General features: G+C 37.4%; 1 protein-coding gene across 15 annotated transcripts in view; it reads right to left on the bottom strand.

Annotated features, from left to right (window-relative positions):
- LCOR (ligand dependent nuclear receptor corepressor) overlaps window positions 1-25,261 on the bottom strand; it is a 156,026-nt gene that overhangs the window by 67,837 nt on the left and 62,928 nt on the right. For all 15 annotated transcript variants that reach the window (XM_030940539.1, XM_030940546.1, XM_030940543.1 and 12 more), the window contains 2 exons: window positions 3,345-3,410; window positions 2,929-3,008 (listed from right to left, as the gene is read on the bottom strand). In XM_030940539.1, the coding sequence (XP_030796399.1) occupies window positions 2,929-3,008; window positions 3,345-3,410 (146 nt within the window). The remainder of the gene's footprint in view (window positions 1-2,928; window positions 3,009-3,344; window positions 3,411-25,261) is intronic.

Below are 25,261 nucleotides of genomic sequence, written 5' to 3' on the forward strand. Positions count from 1 at the left end.
AGAATGTTAAGCCAGCCTTAAAATGCAAGCCTCAATCCAACAGATATAATAAATCTCCAAAAAAAAAAAAAAAAAAAAAATTTAATTTCCAGACTCTAGTTCTTCTCAGACAAGATGCTCCAAGTGACTGCAAAGAGTTCCAACACAAACACTTTAAGTCTAACACAACTAAAGAAATACTGTAAATCTGACAATTCACATGATATAGGGTTTCTCTTTTCCTATTTTCCATTACAGATGTATGACTGTCTCCAAAAATAAACGCCAAAGACAGGATACAATATCTAACGGAGAAAAACAGCTTTCCCAGAACCAGCTGAGTTGTCAAATGGAAAAATTATTTCTATTTAGAAAACCAACTAAAAACTGTAGAACTACAAACAGTAAACAGTTATTTTAAGTGCTTCACCATTTCATGACTTTCTCTATCTGTATTTTCTTCTAAAAATATTCACACAAGCTGGGTGTGGTGGCGTGTACCTGTAGTCGCAGCTACTTGGAAGGTTGAAGAAGCAGGATCACTTAATCCAGCCTGGGCAACACAGTGAGACCCTGTCTCTCTCTTTTTTTTTTTTTTTTGAGACGGAGTCTTGCTCTGTCGCCCGGTCTGGAGTGCAGTGGCCGGATCTCAGCTCACTGCAAGCTCCGCCTCCCGGGTTTACGCCATTCTCCTGCCTCAGCCTCCCCAGTAGCTGGGACTACAGGCGCCCGCCACCTCGCCCGGCTAGTTTTTTTTTTTTTTTTTTTTGCATTTAGTAGAGACGGGGTTTCACCGTGTTAGCCAGGATGGTCTCGATCTCCTGACCTCGTGATCCGCCCGTCTCGGCCTCCCAAAGTGCTGGGATTACAGGCTTGAGCCACCGCGCCCGGCCGAGACCCTGTCTCTTAAAAAAAAAAAATTCATATAATATTTTACCCTCATACAGCAAGGGAAAACTCACAATCATATTACAAGAATATACTATATACAACTACCAAGCATAGAATGGCTCTCTTCCTTATCCTAACCTGAAAAAAAAAATTAGTAACTGTTTCTTCTTTTTATTCTTCAAAAATTCCTATTAAATGGCTTGTTCAATAAAGAGCCACCAGACACACACACACACACACACACACACACAGTTTAAAATTATGAACTTCAATTTCACTGGAAGTTTAACTCAAAACAATGTTGCTTTCTTTTCTAGTCTTTTTGGAGACAGATTAAATTTTAAAACACTTTCTTCCTCAATTCAACAAAAATAGACCATTCCAAATAGTCAGAGCAACAACTTCTTCATGTAGAAAACAAGAAAACGAAGCCATAAAAGAAGAACATTATGAAGCACTTAAGTTGACTACATGATGGCTTTCAAATTTTAAAGCAACTTGCCAACACAAATAGTGATATAATGGTTATATGCAGGGGTCCAAGGAAGCATAGAGCATGGTCTGCCCAGTTTTTAGCAGTTGACAATGTAGTTAGGAACAAAAGATTCAAACATGAAAAAGGATGAACAAAATAAGGCAGAATATTAACTGACAAGTAACTGGCACAGATAATATTGACAACAGTGTGAAAGGTTGAAACAGCAATAGAAACAGAGGAAGGATGGTGCTTAAGAGTAAAAGCAAGGGAATTTCTAGCTATAAAGAAATAGCTTAGTTGAAAGAAAACTGTATAGAAGACTAGTGGGACATCATTAGAAAGAAAAGTGGATTAAAATGTGGAGGGTACTGAGGCACTGTTAGGCTAATGAATCCAGAAGACAATGAGAAAGTCATCAAAGACTAAGTATAAGGTAACATTTCTACACCATTTAAGGGGTGAGGGTTGGGAGGAGTTTAACCTTGTAGGACTATTTAAGAGACTGAAGAAAACTAAGAGAGAACTATAGTAATGATTGTGGAAATGAAAAAAAATGAAATTCATTATGAGGGAAAAACTGATAAAATCTGGTCAATGATTTACGTTAAGAGTGTATAGGGCAGAAGAAAGTGTTCCCAAGGCTTTAAAACAGAGAATCGATGTACCATGAAAAAAAAAGTAAAAGACAGTAAACCACTATTAATAAATATTTCCAACAAGTGAAATGTTTTCTAACAAAATTCTGTTTATGTATAAAACAAAGCAATAAAACAACAAACACACAAAGGTTCAGCCAGTTTATATAACTGAAAATAACAGCATTCGTGCGCAGATGTTATGAAGTGTCTTAAAGTAGAACCACAGTGTATCACAAATCTACATGAATTAGCAACTGCTTGATCCAGATCTACATTACTATTCTTTTTGTGCTAAAAATAACTCCCATTATTGAATTGCCACACATTTCATTTTCAAATAAACACAACAGTTTGAGACCTAATTAATTATTCTGCCTAGTGAACTATATAAATAAAATAATGCATGGGCCATGGGCAGTGGCTCAGGCCTGTAATCCCAGCACTTTGGGAGGCTGAGGCAGGCAGATCACTTGAGCTTAGGAGTTCAAGACCAGACTGCCCAATATGGTGTAACCCCATCTCTACTAAAAATACAAAAATTAGCCGGTGTAGTGGCAGGCACCTGTAATCCCAACTGCTCGGGAGGCTGAGGCAGGAGAATCACTTCAACCCAGGAGGCAGCTGCTGCAGTGAGCCGAGATCGTGCCATTTCACTCCAGCCTGGGCATCACAGCGAGACTCCGTCTCAAAAAAACAAACAAACAAAAAACCCCACAACAACAACAACAAATGCATGGTAGGATATAGGTTTCTTAACAGGCTAATCAACAGGATGGAAATAATTTAAATTGCAAAACCCAGGATTACTATCAAACTCTTTCGTAAGTACAAAACCATACTTTCCTTTTCCTACAAATCCTCCAATGAAGTAATACAATGTTTTAAAAAATGAAAACTTTAAAATATTACACTAAATAAAAGTTTCACAAGCTTCTTAGTTACCTTTACTTTATCTCTTCTCAAACAACAGAATAAACAGTTTTCATCAAAAGTCCAATCAGAAATGCTTTCAGGTTCACAGTCTGCAAAAATAGTAACAAATTAATAGTCATAAAAGAGAATTTTTCAGAAAATAAATCAATTAATTTAAAAAATACCGTTTAACAAAAATCTAAGTAGTTAGACCATATTTGTCTTAAAATTTTTAACTCTTAAAATTCTTAAGTCTTAACTGCTCACCAGTTAATACATTATTCATACATATATCAACAATATCAACTGAACACAAAAAGATGCTTACATGAATATAACTTTAATCCATATAAAACCGTGAATAAAAAGGAGACTGAGGCTTAAATCACCAAGGTATCATGTATGGCACCAGGAAGAATTTGAAATACCAAAAATATTTTGAATACCTTTAAATAAACTGAGATCTTTTAATAATGCAGGTCCAAACAGCCCTTCAAGAATACTTTCAAACCCTGAAAGGATAAAAACAAAATCCATTACCACAATAATATTCATTCTAGTATTGAATAATCTTTGCATAAAAAAAAAGATGATGTTTTCTTCCAGTTCTTAAGGATCCTGGATTACTATTAAAGGGATGCTTAGAAAAAGAGTGTCAATGACAAATCTAAAAGAGGCATTTGCATTTCTGTCCATGATTAACATTCAACACAAATTCTGAGCACATTCAAGAACAAGACCAATGAAGGAATGAAAATCTACAGATTCTCTAATCATTTTACAAAATCCCAAACACCTCTTTGTACAAACTCTCAGGCTCCATTTTAAAAGGTACTTTTCTCAATGAATCAGTCAAAAACTGCTTCAAATTTTTCACAACTTTCTAAAATAATCTAAATAGCATTTTTCAAAATACCAATTGAGACAACAGATTTTGAGTTAACAGTTTATGAAATCTTTACTGAGAAAAACTACATCACACAAACATAAGGTACAAGACTTTTGTAAAGAAGGTACAAGACTTAAAAGACTTTTGTAACTATTTAACGTTGCCACAATAACTATGTGCTGGTTCCTTTATAAATGTAAACCCCCACTGATTATACATACAAAAAAAAAGAGAAAAAAATCAAACATACTTGTATACAAATGTTTAAATTATTATGTCCTTCTACCAGTGTGAAAGAAGTAGAAAATGAAACAAATCAAAAACTTTTTTTCTGGCTTATTATCTCAAATACTGATGATCTACTGAATGATAAACAATTTAAAAATATCTTCGCCATCTTGCAATTTTTTTTTTTTTTTTTGAGACGGAGTCTCGCTCTGTTGCCCAGGCTGGAGTACAGTGATGTGATCTCAGCTCACTGCAAGCTGCACCTCCTGTGTTCACGCCATTCTCCTGCCTCAGCCTTTTGAGTAGTTGGGACTACAGGGGCCTGCCCCTCGGCCCGGCTAATTTTTTGTATTTTTAGTAGAGACAGGGTTTCACCGTGTTAGCCAGGATGGTCTCGATCTCCTGACCTCATGATCAGCCTGCCTCGGCCTCCCAAAGTGCTGGGATTCATCTTGCAATTTTTTTATGGGTCAAGAGAGTAAGGAGGAAAACAAGAGCAGGAATCAGACTGTATCTTTATACAACATACCAGAAATAACACATTAAAGCAGTGGTTCCCAAAATGTGTGCCATGGACCTCACTGGGAACTCAAATGGTTATTACAAACAAGGAGTCTTATGAATCCATATGCACTCTCAGTGTGGCCTTTGGGAAGAAATTAATGTCTTGTGCATTCAGTACACATACTACTTTTCAAATGCATAGGACTGTTACTACAATAAAGTAAATATAAAAAGTGTTACTGAATTCCTAGTAGCTAGGGGCACTGTGTATTCTGTAACATAATCTGTCGCCCAGGGGCTTGGCAATTTTTTTAATTGTTAAAAAGCATTCCCATGCTTAAAAGATAAGGTACCACTTAAATTAAAATACTACATCCTGCGGGATACATAAGGCCCCCTCACATGTATCAATTCTTTGCCACAAATACAACCACAGAAAAGGATTTAGAAGGTAAGGAGGTAGAAATGATGGCCTCTGAAAATGGTATTTTGTGTATCTGGCTATAAGAAGATGGTAATGTAAGGGATTTCTTTGCCTTAGTATTAAGCCATAATTTTCAGTAATCTCTAGTTTGTGTTATTTATACTGTAATAAGAGAGCTGGTTTTTCTATACGATATGATACATCCTAGATTCCAGATTTTTCATTTATTGTTAGGGAGTAATTGTTTTCCAACTCTCTTTAATTCCCATCAAAATTATTCCAAGGACATTAACAAAATCAAACTACCCACTCAAACAAATGGGAGGTATCTATGTCTGTTTATTATTTACCTACTAAAACTAAAATATATTCCACTAAATTGCTATGGTCCCCTCTCTTCCACACTAGGGAGGAAAAAGGGTTGGGGCAGGGTTGTGGGAGTGGGTAGGTAGTGGTAAGAGAAGAGAAGAAACTGCTAGATACTGTCTATCTTGGCCCTAGAGACTGGATATTTTCAGAACGATCTGACTTAAAAAAAAAAATAAATCCCACAGTCTATCTCCAATTCTTAAGCCCTCCTACCTGCCCTCCCAAAAGAAAATCTGATTTCACAAATAATAACGTATTTCAACACCTTGCAAGCATCAAACACACACTGCAAATAGCTAAAGGAAATTATTAAGCAGGTCTTATCCTGAAGAGCAAATCTAATATTCTTTCACCTGGGTTTATATAACATTGTAACAAATTCCAAATTTGCGGGCTGAGCATAAATTCTTGAAAAGGAAAAAAGTAAATATAGCAAGAAATAATGCCAGGAAAGAAAAATGCAAATAAAAGCTTTGGGAGATAAAAATGTTAAAAAAGAACAGAATCTGATGTAAGAAAATTGGGCAGAAGATCAATAATACTAACAAAAACTTGAGTCACAGATCAAAAAGCAATGACAAAGAAAGAATAAAAGCAAACAAAAAATCTGGTCATAAACACAAAGATTTAATCACAACTATTTTTGCTCAAAATAGCAACTGTAAACAAGTCACTCCTCTTTTGTTCATATCTGCAACAATACATTAAACCTAACAAATATTATTGATTAGATACTGTAAAGTCATATTTTGCTACCCTCTGTTCACTGGATGTTAATGTCACTCAGTTTTATTAATATTAAATATTGAATTTAGCAGTTGCATAGCAACAGGGAATGTCTGATGTGCTATGCTTGACATTAACAAAAGGCAAATAAGGGAAGAACAAATATATTCAAAATGTATACCATGATAACACAGAAAAGCCAGAAAGTTCAATAACAAAATGCCACGGAAAACTAAATACTGAAAAAGACAGCCATGCCGTTATGTTCAATCACTAGGGCTTAAAAACTACCTTTACACATCACATATAAAGGAAAAAAAATTTTTTATGGAAGTTGACTACTTTTGAAAGAAGTCCTATCCAACATCACAACTAGTCTCAAGGCTGATCTCGTTTCTTCTTCACTGCAACCTGCACCATGTCTTCAGGCTATTCCTAAAACAGTTTCAATGATGCCACCACCTCTTCAAAGTTCACACTGGTTAAAGAACAAACTCCAACTTCCTAATTCAGCAATCAAAACTGCTTATAATTTGATCCTACCTACTGTCAGCTGGCTTACCAGAGCTTTCCTGTTCATTCCCACAGCTCTGGTCAGGATGGTCTTCTGTTGTATTCAGTGATCATTCCTACCTCCTAATATTTTCTCAAGCCTTTGCATCTCACCTCTGCTCAAATATAGTATCTCTCTCCTTCAAGATAATCTTCAAATTGTTCAACAAATACATATTCATTTATCCAACATATACTAACTGAGAGTCTGTCATCTGCCAGGGACTGTTCAACAGGCAGTGTTGAGCTGACATGTTACCTGCCCTCATTGATCTTTAGTTTCCAGTTTTCTCATCCTCAGAATTCTCAGATTGTTGCTTGATTTTAAATAAAAGTCAGTTGCCTAATGTCTTCTCTGCTTTCTGCCATTTACAAGACACTGTCTTTTCAAGTATTTTGTAAAATAAAATTTGTCACAGGCTATTAAAACCCTATGGTCTCATTTTTCTTTTATTCATTTATGTCTTATCTCCTCAAGGAGAATTAACGCTCCAGGAAGGCTAGGAAGCAATGTTTCTCTTACAGGAACAATGTTTCTCTTATAGGAAGGCTTCACATATCTGATTAGCTTCTGATTTAATCACACAGCTCTCAAAAACAAAAGATAGAAGACTAAGATCTCCCACAAATTTCCCCCTTCTATCTAAATCACAATCCATTTCCAACGAAAAGGGGGAAAACAGGTTATAAAAAGTAAAAGAATAGGAATATATCAAATACAAAGCTAACTAAGGTCACCAATACAGCCTGTTCTTTTGGAAAAAAATTAATAGAATGAAAAAAATGGTTTCTGGGTCTTGGGAACCTCTCCTCTGAGATAACCAGTATAGAGACTAGCAGTTTCAGAGAGGTGCTGAAGAAAACGTAGGAATATACCAGAAAATTAGCAATTTCCACATCAAGGTCCCCTGGATCTTGTACTCAAGCTTGTACTGAGCTTGCTGCTCAGTCTTCAATAAAGTACAGTCATGTGCCATATAACGATGTTTTAGTCAAGGATGGACTGCATATACCACGGTAGACCCATAAGATTATAATGGAGCTGAAAAATTCCTACTGCTTGGTGATTATAGCCACTGTAATGTTGGACTGCAATTACTTTATTCCTAAATAAATTCAGTGTAGCCTAAGTGTACAGTATTTATAAGTCAATAGTAGTGTACAGCAATGTTCTAGGCCTTCGTGTTCACTTACCACTTACTCACTGACTCACCCAGAGCAACTTCCAGTCCTGCACTCTCCATTCATGGTAAGTGCCCTATCCAGGTGAGACAATTTTTACTGTACCTTTTCTATGTTTAGATACACAAATACTTACCACTGTGTGACAATGATATTGTGTGACAATGGTGGTATTTTCTACAGTATTCAGTACAGTAATATGCCGTACAGGTTTGTAGGCTAGCAGCAACAGGCTATACCAAATAGCACAGGTATGTAGTAGGCTGTATTACCTAGGTTTGTGCAGGTATACTTTACGATGTTTGAAAAATGATGAAACTGCCTAAGGATGTATTTCTCATAATGCATCCCCATTGTTAAGCAACACATGACTGTATTATATTTTACAAAGTATCAGTTCAAAGGTGCTTGCTGGCAATAATAATCAATTAGTGTCCTAATAAACAAAGAGGCAAATGATATTATCTGGAGTTGTTTACTTAAAACTCAGAATGTGTGACTTGATGCCACCACCACACTGAGCTTCATACCAAGTCAGTCACAAAGTGAAAGTATTGGGTTGGTACAATAGTAATTGTAATAATTTTAGAGCACTAGATTATACAATCTTTTATATTCTATCCAAGGTAATTAAGGTAATCAATTCTTTTTAATTGACACTCCAACTATCTCAGTGTGTTATTAAATCAAAGACCAGATGAACTTCTATAGATAATGAACAATGACCATTCAGGCTTCTCTTCCCCTTACTACCCCTGGTGATTCATTTCATTATTAGAGAACTACATGCATTAATAATTCTTCCTCTCCTCCTGAGCACATTCTCCCAGATGATGCACTATGATGAACCCCATTTGTTGGCTCACTTACCACTCTCAGAATTACCCAGCACAAGAACTGATGACGAAACCTGGCCAGATATACCAAAGAGAAGGAGCACTTTAATCACAACTAATGGGCCCAAACTGAAACAGAATTAATGAAGACAAAAACAGTAGAACTTGAAGAAAAATTATACATACTAATTTTATTGAGGCCAGGGAGAATAGCATTTTTTTTCTTTCTTTTAAAGAGCAAAGAGCTCTGAATAAAAGAGCAGACAACAAATGCTTGAAAAACTACTAAAATTACCAAACAGAATTAAGCAGAAAAATACACAACAAAATAGCGATTTAGAAAATCAACTTAAGGGCCGGGCGCGGTGGCTCAAGCCTGTAATCCCAGCACTTTGGGAGGCTGAGACGGGCGGATCACGAGGTCAGGAGATCGAGACCATCCTGGCTAACATGGTGAAACCCCGTCTCTACTAAAAATACAAAAAACTAGCCGGGCAAGGTGGCGGGTGCCTGTAGTCCCAGCTACTCGGGAGGCTGAGGCAGGAGAATGGCGTGAACCCGGGCGGCAGAGCTTGCAGTGAGCAGAGATTGCGCCACTGCATTCCAGTCTGGGCGACAGAGCAAGACTCCGCCTCTAAAAAAAAAAAAAAAAAAAAAAAAAAAAAAAAAAAAAAAAAAAAAAAAAAAGAAAATCAACTTAAGAAATGTTCTACTATCAGTCTGGACAACATGGCAAAACTTCGTCTCTACAAAAAGTACAAAAAATTAGCCCAGGGTGGTGGCACACACCTGTAGTCCCAGCTACCTGGGAGGCTGACGTGGGAAGATCACTTGAGTCCAGGAGATGGAAACTGCAGTGAGCCGAGATTGCGCCACTGCACTCCAGCCAGGGCAACAAAGGGAGACCAATGAAAGAAGGCAGACTGACGGACGGACAGAGGAACGGATGGAAGGAAGGAAAGAAGAAATGCCCTAATATGGCATAGTAAAGTGTCAAAGACACATACATCATGATAAAAAGATTAGAGATGAGGTGGCCAGACGTGCGATATCTGTAAAACAAGATTTTTAGAACAAGAAAAGGCAAAGAATGAACATTTTAAACATTTAAATTAAAAAAAAAAGTTTAGAGAAGGAAAAGGAAACAAAAACTTCCTAATGCTGATTACTGACTTGGGTCGTCTTATCTAATGGGCTCCATGAAATACTGGGGCAGCAACTGGGGGTCAGAGGGGAAGCTATACATGTAGACTCTCCTGGTAAAATATCTGAATTTCAACAATAACTCTTTACAAGCTCCAAATATGGAAAATATTTCACTTAATTTTACTTAAAATAAGAGGAAAGAGATCTAGACTACCAGTCATTTCACTGGTAAATGTAAATGCTAAACATCTATGGAGAGCTGGGTATGGTATGTGGTGACACACACACCTGTAGTCCCAGTTACTTGGGAAGCTTAAGTGGAAGGATTGGTTGAATCCAGGAGTTTGACCTGGGCAACACTGAGAGACCCCATGTCTCTTTTTATTTATTTTTTTACTTTTTATATATTTTTTTGAGATGGAGTCTTGCTCTGTTACCCAGGTTGGAGTGAGGTGGTGCGATCTCGGCTCATTGCAAGCTCCGCCTCCTGGGTTCAAGCCATTCTCCTGCCTCAGCCTCCCGAGTAGCTGGGACTACAAGGCACCCACCACCACGCCCGGCTAATTTTCTGTATTTTTAGTGGAGACGGGGTTTCACTGTGTTAACCAGGATGGTCTCAATCTCCTGACCTCGTGATCCGCCCGCCTCAGCCTCCCAAAGTGCTGGGATTACAGGCGTGAGCCACCGCGCCCGGCCGACCCCAACTCTTAAAACAGAAAAAAGAAAGTTAAAAAAAAAAAACAAAAAAAAAAACTATGAAGCAGTATTTACAAAATTCTAGAGGAAAAATGTAGACAATGTGTTGCTTATGAATATTGATAAAAGACATTTATAGATATTCTCTGATTTTGAAAGTAGAACAGCCATTCACGGGGGGGGGGGGGGGCGGGGCGGGGGAAGGGTTACTCAAAGTAGTTCCATTAAGAAAAATATGATTGAGAATAAAGATCTCCTGAAAAGGGAAAAGACTGTTTATATAAAAACTAATGGCAGGCTGCTATAAATACCTTGTCTTTTACTCTTTAATATGTGGTCAGTCTTCATTTTCTTTTTTTTTTCTTTTTTATTATACTTCAAGTTCTAGGGTACATGTGCATAACGTGCAGGTTTGTTACATATGTATATTTGTGCCGTGTTGGTGTGCTGCACCCATCAACTCGTCAGCACCCATCAATTCATCATTTATATCATGTATAACTCCCCAATGCAATCCCTCCCCCCTCCCCCCCCCATGATAGGCCCCGGTGTGTGATGTTCCCCTTTCCGAGTCCAAGAGGCGTCACGCTACCTGACTTCAAACTATACTACAAGGCTACAGTAACCAAAACAGCATGGTACTGGTACCAAAACAGAGATATAGACCAATGGAACAGAACAGAGTCCTCGGAAATAATACCACACATCTACAGCCATCTGATCTTTGACAAACCTGAGAAAAACAAGAAATGGGGAAAGGATTCCCTATTTAATAAATGGTGCTGGGAAAATTGGCTAGCCATAAGTAGAAAGCTGAAACTGGATCCTTTCCTTACTCCTTATACGAAGATTAATTCAAGATGGATTAGAGACTTAAATGTTAGACCTAATACCATAAAAACCCTAGAAGAAAATCTAGGTAGTACCATTCAGGACATAGGCATGGGCAAGGACTTCATGTCTAAAACACCAAAAGCAACGGCAGCAAAAGCCAAAATTGACAAATGGGATCTAATTAAACTAAAGAGCTTCTGCACAGCAAAAGAAACTACCATCAGAGTGAACAGGCAACCTACAGAATGGGAGAAAATTTTTGCAACCTACTCATCTGACAAAGGGCTAATATCCAGAGTCTACAAAGAACTCAAACAAATATACAAGAAAAAAACAAAAAACCCCATCAAAAAGTGGGGAAAGGATATGAACAGACATTTCTCAAAAGAAGACATTCATACAGCCAACAGACACATGAAAAAATGCTCATCATCACTCGCCATCCGAGAAATGCAAATCAAAACCACAATGAGATACCATCTCACACCAGTTAGAATGGCAATCATTAAAAAATCAGGAAACAACAGGTGTTGGAGAGGATGTGGAGAAATAGGAACACTTTTACACTGTTGGTGGGATTGTAAACTAATTCAACCATTATGGAAAACAGTATGGCAATTCCTCAAGGATCTAGAACTAGATGTACCATATGACCCAGCCATCCCACTACTGGGTATATACCCAAAGGATTATAAATTATTCTACTACAAAGACACATGCACACGTATGTTTATTGCGGCACTATTCACAATAGCAAAGACTTGGAATCAACCCAAATGTCCATCTGTGACAGACTGGATTAAGAAAATGTGGCACATATACACCATGGAATACTATGCAGCCATAAAAAAGGATGAGTTTGCGTCCTTTGTAGGGACATGGATGCAGCTGCAAACCATCATTCTTAGCAAACTATCACAAGAAGAGAAAACCAAACACCGCATGTTCTCACTCACAGGTGGGAACTGAATAATCAGTCTTCATTTTCATACTATTTTTGTTTCTTTTATTCCTTGATCAATCCCTATCAGCTTTTTTAGTTTTTCTTCTTTTAAAAACCTACTTTGATCTTCTCTATTATATCACTGATTTCATTAAATTTTGCTCTAATTTTTTTCAATTATCCATTTCTTTGGGTTTATTCTATTGCATTTTTGTCTAACTTACAAAAGATTCATTTACTTATTTTCAGGTTTCTTTTTTTAAAAAAAGAACCAAGTACAGGATGATTTAAAAGAACTAAAATTTTAAGTATTGTATATTAAGAGGTAATCTGTGATAAACAAAATGTGGTATATCCATACAATGGAATAAAATTATAATATGGATGAATAAGTCTCAAAACACATTGTGTTAGGTGAAAAAAGGACAGAAACAAAAGACCACATACTATGAGTCCACTGATATAAAATGTCCTGAAAAAGCAAATCTATGGAAAGAAGAAAGTACATTAGTGGTTTCCTATGGCTGAGTGAAAATGAAAAAATAATTGCAAATGGGCAACACATTTCTTTTTGCATTAAGGGAAATATTCTAAAATTAGACTGTGGTGATGGTTGCATAATTCTGTGACTATAATAAAAATCGGTGAACCGTACACTTAAAATAGGTGAACTGCAAGGTATGTAAATTATGTCTCAATAAAGCTGTTTACAAAATAGGTACTTTATGGCTATTTGGTAAATATTTGTAATGTTTTAAGAAAAATCTGGCCTATTAGAGCCAGTCTTGTAATTCTAATTTAAAATGTATACTTGAATAGCTGTTTTAGACTTTATGATTTTAAGCTGAAATTTTACTAAGTTTGCATCCTGAATAAGAATACTCACAAAACTTAAGAATGTTTACATTTACAATTTTAAAATATTAGATTTACAAGATTTACTTATCTAAGGTTTTATTAAATTAATATTTACAGAGAAAATAAATTTAATTTACACTTACAGATTTAGATGTTTTAAGAAGTTAAATTAAGATATTTCTCAAAAGTTTGTTAAAATTAGTTACAGAATAAGATCTGTATTTAGAGAGAACTACTTTTTAAGTTTATAAATTTAAATAAAGTGAACATTTAAAAATTAAAAATCAAAGTAACTGCAATACCTTTTCTATTAACAAAGCCATCAAGAATATTATTTTTTAAATCTCACATTTAATAAGAATTAATCAAGTGTTTACATAGAGCTCAGTAGTGTGGGGATACAGGGGTTATGTTTAAAAACATGCCCTGCCATTAAGATATTCATAATTCTAGTCAAGGAGTCAAAATTAACATGCTTTCCCACCACTACGCAGATAATTATAACTCTCCAATCCTTTATTTCTTGCCCCAAGACCAAATTTCTAATTTCCTACTTCATATTATCACCAAAATCTCCTAAATACCTAAAAACGCCCACCAAATCAAAATCATTTTACTCCTTTCCTTCATCTCAATCACAGATTCCTCCTGTATTCTGTATTCCTTACCAGGAAAATGGCATCACGAACACCTTCCCCCCAAGTTATTCAGGTTAGATAGAGACTTTAGTTAGTCACAATTCCATTCTTTCCATAAATCACCAAGTATTCCGCTAATTGAGTCCTATTCATTTTACTTCAGAAAGATTCGTCCCAATCTGTTCTCCATTTTCTATCCTTAAATTCATTCAGGTTTTCACTATTTTTCACCTTAACAATTATAATAAATGTCACTCATGTTAACAATAATGACAGTTATCATTAACTGCACCCTTATTTGGTATCAGGCAAGCACTACAGCAGGTGCTTCATGCCCATAACAAAATCTTCAGAAGAACACTGTAAAACAAGTACTATTACTACCCGGAACATGTAAACAAAACAAAACAAAACTGAAAATCAAAGCAGCCAATTTGTTCTCAACTGCAAAAGCCAATACCTAGGTTTAAAACCACGCCTGTGATTCTAAAGCCCAGGCTCTTTTCATCACACTACCTATTAATAACATCTCTTTATTTTTAATTTATCTTAGTATTCCCCCACACCACCATCTCTACCACCAGAATCCACCCTTCATGCTGCTGCTAAGCATCATTCTTTCTAGGTTTTAAAAACATTTGATAGCTTTCCACTGACAACAGTGAAGATTTCAAATTTCTGGATGCCATGCATGATCATTATAGGTTCTGATCCCAAATTACCTTTTGTCTCTCCTGCTACCATATTCTGCATACATACACTATGCTCTGGCCGTACTGATCAGTCACAATACACAGTCAATGCTTCTATGCCATTTGAGCACAGTATCGCCTCAGCCTACAGTGTTCTTCCTGCAACCCTCAATCTAATTCTAAGGTATCACCCATCTCACCCCATAAGCCTCAGGCAAAGTTAGGAACATCCTCATCAGTACTCAAGTTGTACTATTTATAAACTACACCCTTTTTTGGTATTTAATCCACTCGATTTTGAGCAAAGAATTGGAGTTTATCCATCTTTTAATATCAGCCTGTTCTTTAAACTACCATTCTCAAGTAAAATGCTCAATAAATATTTGTTGGATGAATGCAAATACATTCTTTTAAATCCCTACATCATTATAATTGAGAGGTTGGAGATTTTACGAGGACTCTGTTTTGTGTGTCAGGCACACTAAAGACTTGAAAAAATAGAAATAACAGAAGGATAATAGATATCTGACAAAAAAAAAAGATGGCTTTCTGCTCCAGCTCAACTAGGTTCCCTGTATCTATGGACAAAAACCAGAACATAATTAAGGGCTCTCTTTGCTGGCCCACGAACAGAGGGCCGCAAACTTTTTTTGTGGAAAGCTGTAATCATAGTGAAGATAGAAATAAAATAAAACAGATAAAGTACTGAAAAACAATGGTATTAATACATTAAGGAGGGAAAAGAAAGATATACTGAGTAGTTAGAACATTATCAGAATACAATATTTACATACATAATGCCATAAATGAGATTTAAAGGTATTAAATAAGTTACCAAAATCACAGAGGTAGTGAGTAGCTAGGTCAGAATAAGTCTTTGGAAATTCAAGGACACTTTTGTTTCATTTTTTCTAGTATATCAAACTGTCTAGGTTAACTATGCTTAGAAAGAAACCATTTAAATGCAAATCTGAGGTTGATCAGGAATGAGTCAATTACATCAGTTCACAATCCATAGGCCACAATCCCTTTGAAGACCTCCGTCATTACAGCGTCGGTAAATCCATATAAGCACTGTTTGTAAATTAAATAAAAATGTGCTTATATAGCCACTAACTACTCTTTTTTAACACATTCTGCTACAAACAGGATGTGTTAAATATTTAAATATGTTTAAATACGTATTCATTTAAAAAGCACTACTGAATCCATAATCTCTTTTTTACATCACATTTTTTTCTCAAAGATACCAAAAGTACAAATTACAGTGTGAGAGGTAAGCATTCTTTTGGGTTTTTTTGCTTCTCTCTCTCTGTCTCTCTCTTTCTCTTTCTCTCCTTCAGTGGAAGTTTAAAGGAAGACCTCCTATTCCTTGGGAATAATGGAGTTAACTAAGTAAAAACAAAATTATAAGCTGAATGTTTTCCTTCACTTTACCTAAAATGGAAATTTCCACAGTTGAAAGAACTGAGATAAAAACTAAACTTTGAAAGTTCTTAGGGTTGGAAAAGTGGGGGTTCCTTTTCTATCCCTTCCCATCCTCTCCCTATTCTTTTGTCCATTTACTCTCTTCTTTCCAGAGTTAGCCCCAACCTAGAAATAGCATGCTTGTGGGAGCTTTATACCGTTAGGAGATGCATTTATTATCTTCGGTGTGTGGAGATCTCAATAACTCTGTATTGTTTTAAAATTACTTTGAGCCGAGTGTCAAGGTTCATGTCTGTAATCCCAGCACTTTGGGAGGCCGAGGTGGGTGGATCACCTGAGGTCAGGAGTTCGAGACCAGCCTGGCCAACATGGTAAAACCCCGCCTCTATTAAAAATACAAAAATTAGCTAGGCTTCGTGGCATGTGCCTGTAGCCCCAGCTACTCAGGAGGCTGAGGCGGGAGAATCGCTTGAGCCTGGGTGGCGGAGGTTGCACCGAGCTGAGATCATGCCACTGCACTTCAGCCTGGGCAACAGAGAGAGAATCTGTCTCCAAAAAAAAAAAAAAAAAAAAAAAAATAGTAATAATAATAAATAAAGCTAATAAAATTACTTTGCAAGTAATTTACTGAAAATAAAAGAAATTAAAGTTACTCATATTTTCCCCCATTCCTCACAAGCGGTGAACTCTATTTGAGATAAGTATTTCAGTCTTAATACATTTCTGAATAAAAAAAGTCAATGACATAAGGTATGACTATACAGTAATAGTGAGATCCTTCCTTATCCCACACGCCTCTAAATACCAGAAATGTCAGTAACATCCATATAAGTGCTACTGTACAAAGCAGTGAAGACAGCATTTAGAGAACTGAGAAAAAAATTATCTAGGATGCAAGATTTTTTTTCTTTTTGGTTTTTAGAGACAGAGTCTTTCTGTTGCCCAGGCTGGGTTGTAATGGCACAATCATAGCTCACTGTAACCTCAAACTCCTGGGGTCAAGCAATCCTCCTGCCTCAGCCTCCTGAGCAGCTTGGACTACAGGCATGCATCACAACAGCTAGTTTATTTTTAATTTTTTCTTTAGAGACAGAGTCTTGCTATGTTGCCCAGGCTGGTCTCAAACTCCTGGTCTCAAGCGATCCTTCTGCCTTAGCCTCCCAAAACACTGGGATTACAGGCAAAGGAGGTAACATTTCTGAGCACTCAATGAAGTGAAGGAGCAAGCCATATGGAGACACATGTATGTTCTAGGCAGAGTGAACGGCACTGAGGTAGTTAAGGTATGAAGTATAGTACATTGAGAATTAGTAAGAAAGCAGGCATGGTCAGCAAGGTGATTAAGATGGGCAGTACAAGATGAGGTAAGAGATTTAGAGGTATGATCATATAGTCCACAGTGAGGAGACTGGATTTTGAATTTTAATAGAAATCCACTAAAGTTTTATATTTAGGTAGTGGTAGAGATAAAATAATCAGATATATATTATTTAAGATTACCAGGTAGCTGTACAGAGAACAGATTATTGGATAAAGCATTAGGAGACTATTATGACAACAGCCTTGGCAAGAGGTAGTGGTAGCAATGGAGGTAGAGGGCAGTGACTACATAGAGGGTATACATCAAAGATAAAACCAACTTGCTTGATGATGTGCTGATGTGGAATGTGAGGGAGAATGACACTTAGGCTTTTGGTCTGTGAACTGAGTAAATGGTAGTCTTAACTTTCTAGGATGGAGAAGACTGGAGCATACATGTTTGGCAGACAGAGATTTAGTTCAGTTTTGGAGATAAGTCTGAGATGCTACTTAGAAATTAAAGTAGATCTATGAAGAAGGCAACCGAACAGGTGACTTGGAAGTTGAAAGGGAGACACTGAGATGGGGCAATATAAAATTGGCAATCAGTAAAGTACAGATAGAATTTAAAGCTTTAGGATGAGGTAAGATCATATTAAGTTAAGGAAAGGAAGGAACAGGACCAAACACTGGAGCATTCCAATGTTTAAAGATTAGAAAGAAAAAGAGACTGAAAATTAAGATCAGGTCTTTTTTTACTGTGCTATCTTTACCATCTAGCAAACAACTTGATGGTAAGTACTCAAAAAATACTAGCTGATCTGAACTATTATATATGGCAGTGTTATTAAAATAAAGACATATCTTACCCCAACCCAAATGTCATACGAGAGGACTCTGAAAGGAAACCGATTCCTTTTAATATAATCAAACACATCTAAATGTATCTAATTTATATATTTTAAAAATCATTACTTTTTACCACACTTCTAATACACCATAATATATTGCAGTACAAAAGATAAACCCTCAGTCTGGCCCCAATTGAAGGATGCATTAGAAAATTTTAAACTGTACCAAAGTTTGAGTCAGCTTTCAGATTTATATACAAAATTCTTAATAGTTCTCCCCTACTCAAAAACGTTCAACGATTAGCTACTGTCTGCGTAATAAAATTCAAACTGCTCCGTCTGGCTTTCAAATCCTTCCAAAAGCGAGCCTTTTCAGCGTACTTCAAGAACAACCTGCTTCTCAAGTAGGCCTTGATTTTCTGTGTCTTCATCCTTCTCTTCACCGTGTTCCTTCTAAAATGTACTCTCAGGCCGGATGCGGTGGCTCACGCCTGTAATCCCAGCACTTTGGGAGTCCAAGGAAGTCGGATCACGAGGTCAAGGGATCAAGACCATCCTGGCAAACATGGTGAAACCCCATCTCTACTAAAAATACAAAAATTAGCTGGGCGTGGTGGTGCGCGCCTGTAGTCCCAACTGCTCAGGAGGCTGAGACAGGAGGATCACTTGAACCCCCAGGAGGCGGAGGGTGCAGTGAGCCAAGATCACACCACTTCACTCCAGCCTGGGTGACAGAGCAAGTACTCCATTACCAAAAAAAAAAAAAAAAGTTCTCTCAAATATCAATAGTCTCGATCCTATGTGGTCTTCAAGGCCATAGTTCGAAAGTCCCTTCCAACTGTTATCTTTCCTCCCAAATGATTCCCAGTATTTTTCACTTTATTTTTCCTTCATTTTCAACATGAATGTACGTTTTATGTATCCAACTGAATTTTACATTCACTGTTGTAGTGTAATAAAAGGAGTACCTACAACTCTAGGAAGTAAGAGATGTAGTGGTTAAGAACGTGAATTACGAAGCCAGATCACCTGGGTTCAAATATCTGATTCTGCCTTTTAAAAGCTCTACGACCTTGGACAATTTTTTTTTTTTCTTTCCTGAGATGGAGTCTTGCTCTGTCACCCAGGCTGGAGTACAGTGGCACAATCTTGGCTTACTGCAACCTCCACCTCCTGGGTTCAAGTGATTTTCCTGCCTTGGCCTCCCGAGTAGCTGGGACTACAGACGCCCACCACCATGCCCAGCTAATTTTTGTATTTTTAGTAGAGATGGGGTTTCACCATATTGGCCAGGCTGGTCTAGAACTTCTCACCTTGTGATCTGCCCGCATCAGCCTCCCAAAGTGCTGGGATCACAGGCATGAGCCACCACGCCTGGCCAAACCTTGGACAATTTATTTGTCTTCTTCACACCTCACTTTCCTTGGATATAAATTTATAATGTGATTAGACAAGTATTTGTAAATTATTTAGAATAATATCTGAAAACATATTAGGGGCATTATATTATAAAGTGTTAGGAAGGAAAGAAGGCAGAGAGGTTATGTTTTCAGTCTGTTAACACCTCTTTTGTTCCCTATGATTTAAAAGACTACATACAACAATAATTATAACTCTGTGTTGATGGACAAAAATGCATAAAGATTTATTGGAGGGGGGAGAGCTATATAGCAGCAAAGTATTTTATATACTATTGAAACTAAGTTGTTATTAATTCAAAATAGACTGCTACAAATGAAGGTGTTAATTATAATCCCCAGGACAAACACTAAGAAAATAACTATTATGTAGTATAAGAAATGAGAAGGGAATAAAAATGGTACACTAGAAAATATCTATGTAACACAAAAATCAGTCATGGAGGGCTTGAACAAAACTCATATAAGACAGGCAGAAAGAAATACAAAATGGCAAATGTCCCTTCTTATCAGCAATTACATTACATGTAAATGGAGTAAAGCCTCCAATTAAAAGGCATGTATGGGCAGAATTAATTTAAAAAGCATTATCCAACAATATTCTGTACACAAGACATTTGATTTAGATCCGAGGACACAAAGAAGTTCAAGGTGAAAGAAAAGAAAAAGCCCATGCAAACAGTAACCAAAAAAGAAATGGAGTGGCTATACTAGCATCAGACAAAATAGGCACTGCGATGGTCTAAATGTTGGAGTCCCCCCAAAAATTCGTATGTTGAAATCCTATCACCTCCAAGGTGATAGTATTAAGAAGTGGGCCTTTCGAAGCTGATTAGGAAAATAAGGTCAGTGCCCTCATAAATGGGATTAGTGCCCTTATAAAAGAGGCACTGAGAGATCCCCTCATCCTTTTGTCATATGAGAACATAGCAAAAAGACAGTCATCCATGAACCAGAAAGCGGACCCTCACCATACTAAATCTGTTTGTGTCTTGATCTTGAACTTCCCAGCCTCCAGAACTGTGAGAAATAAATTGTTTTTTTATAAGCCACTTACGCAGCCCAAGTGGACTAAGAAAGGCATTAAGACAAAACTACTTAAAAAGACAAAGGACATAATATAATGTTAAGAGTCAATCAATCAAGAACATTTAAGAATTAAAAACATATATGCCCCTAACAACACAGCCCCAAATTCTATGAAGCAAAAACTGACAGAGTTGAAGGAAGAAATGGTTCAACAATAATAGCTAGAGACTCCAACACCCTACTTTCAATAATAGGTGGTACAATTAAGCAAAAGATACATAAGGAAAAAGAAGACTTAAACAACATTGTTAGGCAACTAGACCTAAAAGACATACGCTGAACACTCCAACCAACAACAGCAGAATACACATTCTTTTCAAGTGCACTGGAACATCCTCTCCAGGGTAGCACATATGTTAGACCACAAAAAAAAATTTTCAGTAAATTTCAAAGGACTGAAATCACACAAAGTATCTCTTCCAACCACAATGCAATTAAGTTAGAAATTAATAACAGGAAAACTGAAAAATTTAAAAATATGTGGAAATTAAACAATACATTCTTAGATAGTTACTCAAAAAAGTAACTACAGGCTAGGTGCGGTGGCTCACGCCTGTAATCCCAGCACTGTGGGAGGCTGAGGCGGGTGGATCACCTGAGGTCAGGTGTTCGCGACTAGCCTGGCCAACATGGTAAAAATCCGTCTCTATTAAAAATACAAAAATTAGGCCGGGCGCGGTGGCTCAAGCCTGTAATCCCAGCACTTTGGGAGGCCGAGACAGGCGGATCACGAGGTCAGGAGATCGAGACCATCCTGGCTAACATGGTGAAACCCCGTCTCTACTAAAAAATACAAAAAAAACTAGCCAGGCGAGGTGGCGGGCGCCTGTAGTCCCAGCTACTTGGGAGGCTGAGGCAGGAGAATGGCGCAAACCCAGGAGGCGGAGCTTGCAGTGAGCTGAGATCCGGCCACTGCACTCCAGCCCGGGCGACAGAGCGAGACTCTGTCTCAAAAAAAAAAAAAAAAAAAAATACAAAAATTAGTTGGGCGTGGTGGCGTGCACCTGTAATCCCAGCTACTCAGGAGGCTGAGGCAGAACTGCCTGCACTCCAGGGTGGGCGACAGAGTGAGACCTTGTCTCAAAAAAAAAAAAAAAAAAAAGTCAAAAGAAAAATCAGTATCAATGAACCCAAAGTTTCTTGAAAAATATCAATATTGACAAACAACTAGACAGACCAAGAGAAAAGAAGAGAGAAGACTCAATTTACTAAAATCAGGAATAAAACTGGGGACATCTTTACAATCTTACAGAAATAAAAAAGATTACAAGAGAATACTATGAACTACTGTATGCCAACAAATTAGATAATCTAGATGAATGGATAAACCTCTAGAAACTACCAAAACTGACTCAACTAAAAAACTGAAAAGACCTGTAACAAGTAAAAAGATGAAAACTGTAATAAAACTTCCAACAAAAAAACCCCCAGGACCATATGGCTTCACTGGTGAATCCTACCAAACATTTAAAGAAGAACACCAATCCTTCCTCCAACTCTTCCAAAAAAAGAGAAGAGGGGTGAATACTTCCAAACTCATTCCATAAATTTAGTATTACTCTGATAGCAAAGACAGACATCATCATAAGAAAACTACAGACCAATCTCCCTCACAAATACAGACGCAAGAATCCTCAACAAAATATTAGCAAACCAAACTGAGCAGCATATGACCATCTATCACGGAACTATCCCAGAGATGCAAGGCTGGTTCAACATACAAAAATCAACCAGTTGAAAAAAACAGTCACCATATTAACAGAATAAAGCGGGGAAAAGAGAAACCTGATAATCTCAATTGACATAGGAAAAGCACTGGACAAAGTCCAACATCTTTTCATGATAAAAACACTCAACAATCTAGGAATAGAAAGGAGCTTTTTCATAATCCTGGTTATGAAACAACTAACATACTCAATAGCAAAAGACTGAAAGCTTTCCTCTAATATCAAAAATAGGCAAGGATGTCTGCTCTTACCATTTCTACTCAACACTGTCTAGAAGTTCTAGCAAGGGTGGTTAGAAAAAAGAAAAAGAAATAAAAGGCATCAAAATTGGAAAGGAAGAAGTAAAACTACTTTTATAGATGACATGATTTTATATATACATAACTCTCAAGAATCTTTAAAAACACTACCATTAACCTAATAAACAAGTTCAGCAAGGTTGTAGAATACAAGATCAGCACAAGAAAATCAGTTTTAGGTTGGGCAGGGGTGACTCACACTTACAGTCCTTTGGGGAAGTGGAGGTGAGAAGACTGCTTGAGGCCAGGGGTTTGAAATCAGCCTGCACAACACAGCCAGACCCGTTCTCTACAAAATATTTTAAAGGTCAGCCAGATGTGGTACGTAGTCCTAGACTGAGGTGGGAGGATCACTTCACTCCAGGAGTTCAAAGTTACACTGAACTAGGATCATGCCACTGCACTCCGGCTTGGGCGACACAGCGAGACTTTGTCCCAAACAAAACAAAACAAAAAACCACACATATACCAAGAAAATAACGAGTGTTGGTAAAGGAAGTGAAGAAATGAGAACCCTCACACATTGCTGGTGGGAATGCAAAATGGCGCAGATGCTCTGGAAAACAAGTTAGATGTTTCTCAAAAAGTTAAAAATAGAATTACCAAATGACCCAGCATTCTGGAAACTCCTAAGTATATACTCAAGAGAAATGAAAACAGGTGTTCAAAAAGTCATACATGAATGTTCACAGCAGCATTATTCATAATAATCTGACAGTGGGAACACTCAAATGTCCACCAACTAAAGAATGGATAAACAAAATGGAGTATACCCATCCAATGGAATATTATTCAACCATAAAAAAGAACTGTTAAGGACTCAAAGTTTATGTTACTCCCAAAATTCATGTTAACGCCCTAACCCCGGTGTGGCTATATGTGGAGACAAGGTCTCTAAGGAAGCAACAAAGATGAAATAAGGTCAGAAGGATGGGTCCCTGATCTGACAGAATTAGTGTCCTTGTTAGGACAGAAACCAGAGAAAGTGCATACACGCTCAAGATCACTTGTGCTGCCTCCCTGTATAAGCAGGGAGGAAAGGCTGTGTGAGGTTAAAGTGAGAAGGTAGAAGCCAGAAGAGGCCTCAGCAAAAACAAATACAAGTGGACCTTGACCTGTACTTCCGGCCTTCAGAACTGTAAGAAATAAGTATCTGCGGTTTAAGCCACTAAGCCTGTGGTATTTTGGTTACGGCAACCTGAGCTGACAACATGAATGAGTACTGATACATACAACAACACGGATGAACTTCAAAAATAAGCTAAATGAAAGCCAGATACAAAAGGCCGTATATTGTACGATTCCATTTATATGAAATGTCCAGAACAGGAAAATTCACAGACATAAAAGATATTACGGAGGAAATATGGAAATAGAAGTGACTATGTAATAGGTATGGTCTATCTTTTGGGGGGTGATCAAAATGCTATACAATTAGATAGTGTAATGGTTGTAAAACACTGTGAATATACTAAAAGTCACTGAATTATACACACCTTAAAATGGCTCAAATGGTGAATTTTAATTATTTAAAAGGGAGTGAAATATCGGAAGATACAACTTGGATTACTCTCAAATACATGTTGAGTGAACGAAGCCCGTCTCAAATGGTTACATAGTGTATGATTCGATTTATATGACATTCTCTAAAAAACATAACTATAGCAAATGAATAGATCAGAGGCTGCCAGAGGTTTTGGGTGGGGCAATTAGAAAAGACAGCACAGGGAACTTTTTCAGGTTGTAAAACTATTCTGTTTCTTCTTCTTCTTTTTTTTTTTTTTTTTTTTTTTTTTTTTTTTTTTTTGAGACAGAGTCTCGCTCTGTCGCCCAGGCTGGAGTGCAGTGGCCGGATCTCAGCTCACTGCAAGCTCCGCCTCCCGGGTTTGCGCCGTTCTCCTGCCTCAGCCTCCCGTGTAGCTGGGACTACAGGCGCCCGCTACCTCGCCCAGCTAGTTTTTTGTCTTTTTTAGTAGAGACGGGGTTTCACCGTGTTAGTCAGGATGGTCTCGATCTCCTGACCTCGTGATCCGCCCATCTCGGCCTCCCAAAGTGCTGGGATTACAGGCTTGAGCCACCGCGCCCGGCAACTATTCTGTTTCTTAGTTGTGGTATTGGGTATACAAATTTACACATGTGGTAAAATTCATACAACTGTACACAAAAATGGTCAGTTTTACTACAACTTAACTTAAAAAACACAATTTCTCTTACACAAAAAATCCATCAGTCTATTGTGCACTTGACCAATGTTTATCTGTAACATCATTATTGGTCATTTGGAAAGCATTAATTCACTGAGGTATGTGCATTTTCCAAATGTTGACATATTTCATCACACAATATAACACCAAAAAAAAAAAAATTACACTTGTTAATATCACTACTGATCCTATCATAAAGGTCTCTTAAGGGAAGTTCTCATGCCCGCAGTGGTGGATTTAAGTTTTCCAATATTCTATTATTTTTTTCTTGGAAGATGAAATTGACATTTTTTTTTTTTTTTTTTTTTTTTGAGGCAAAGTCTTGCTCTGTCACGCAGGCTAGAGGGCAGTGGCATGATCTGGCTCACTACAACCTCCGCCTCCCGGGTTCAAGCGATTCTCCTGCCTCAGCCTCCTAAGTAGCTGGGACTACAGGTGGCTGCCACCAAGCCTGGCTAATTTTTGTATTTTTAGTAGAGACATGGTTTCACCATGTTGGCCAGGCTGGTCTCGAACTCCTAACCTCATGAT

This window comes from Rhinopithecus roxellana, chromosome 11 (assembly GCF_007565055.1).
Source record: "Rhinopithecus roxellana isolate Shanxi Qingling chromosome 11, ASM756505v1, whole genome shotgun sequence".
Lineage (NCBI taxonomy): Eukaryota > Metazoa > Chordata > Mammalia > Primates > Cercopithecidae > Rhinopithecus > Rhinopithecus roxellana.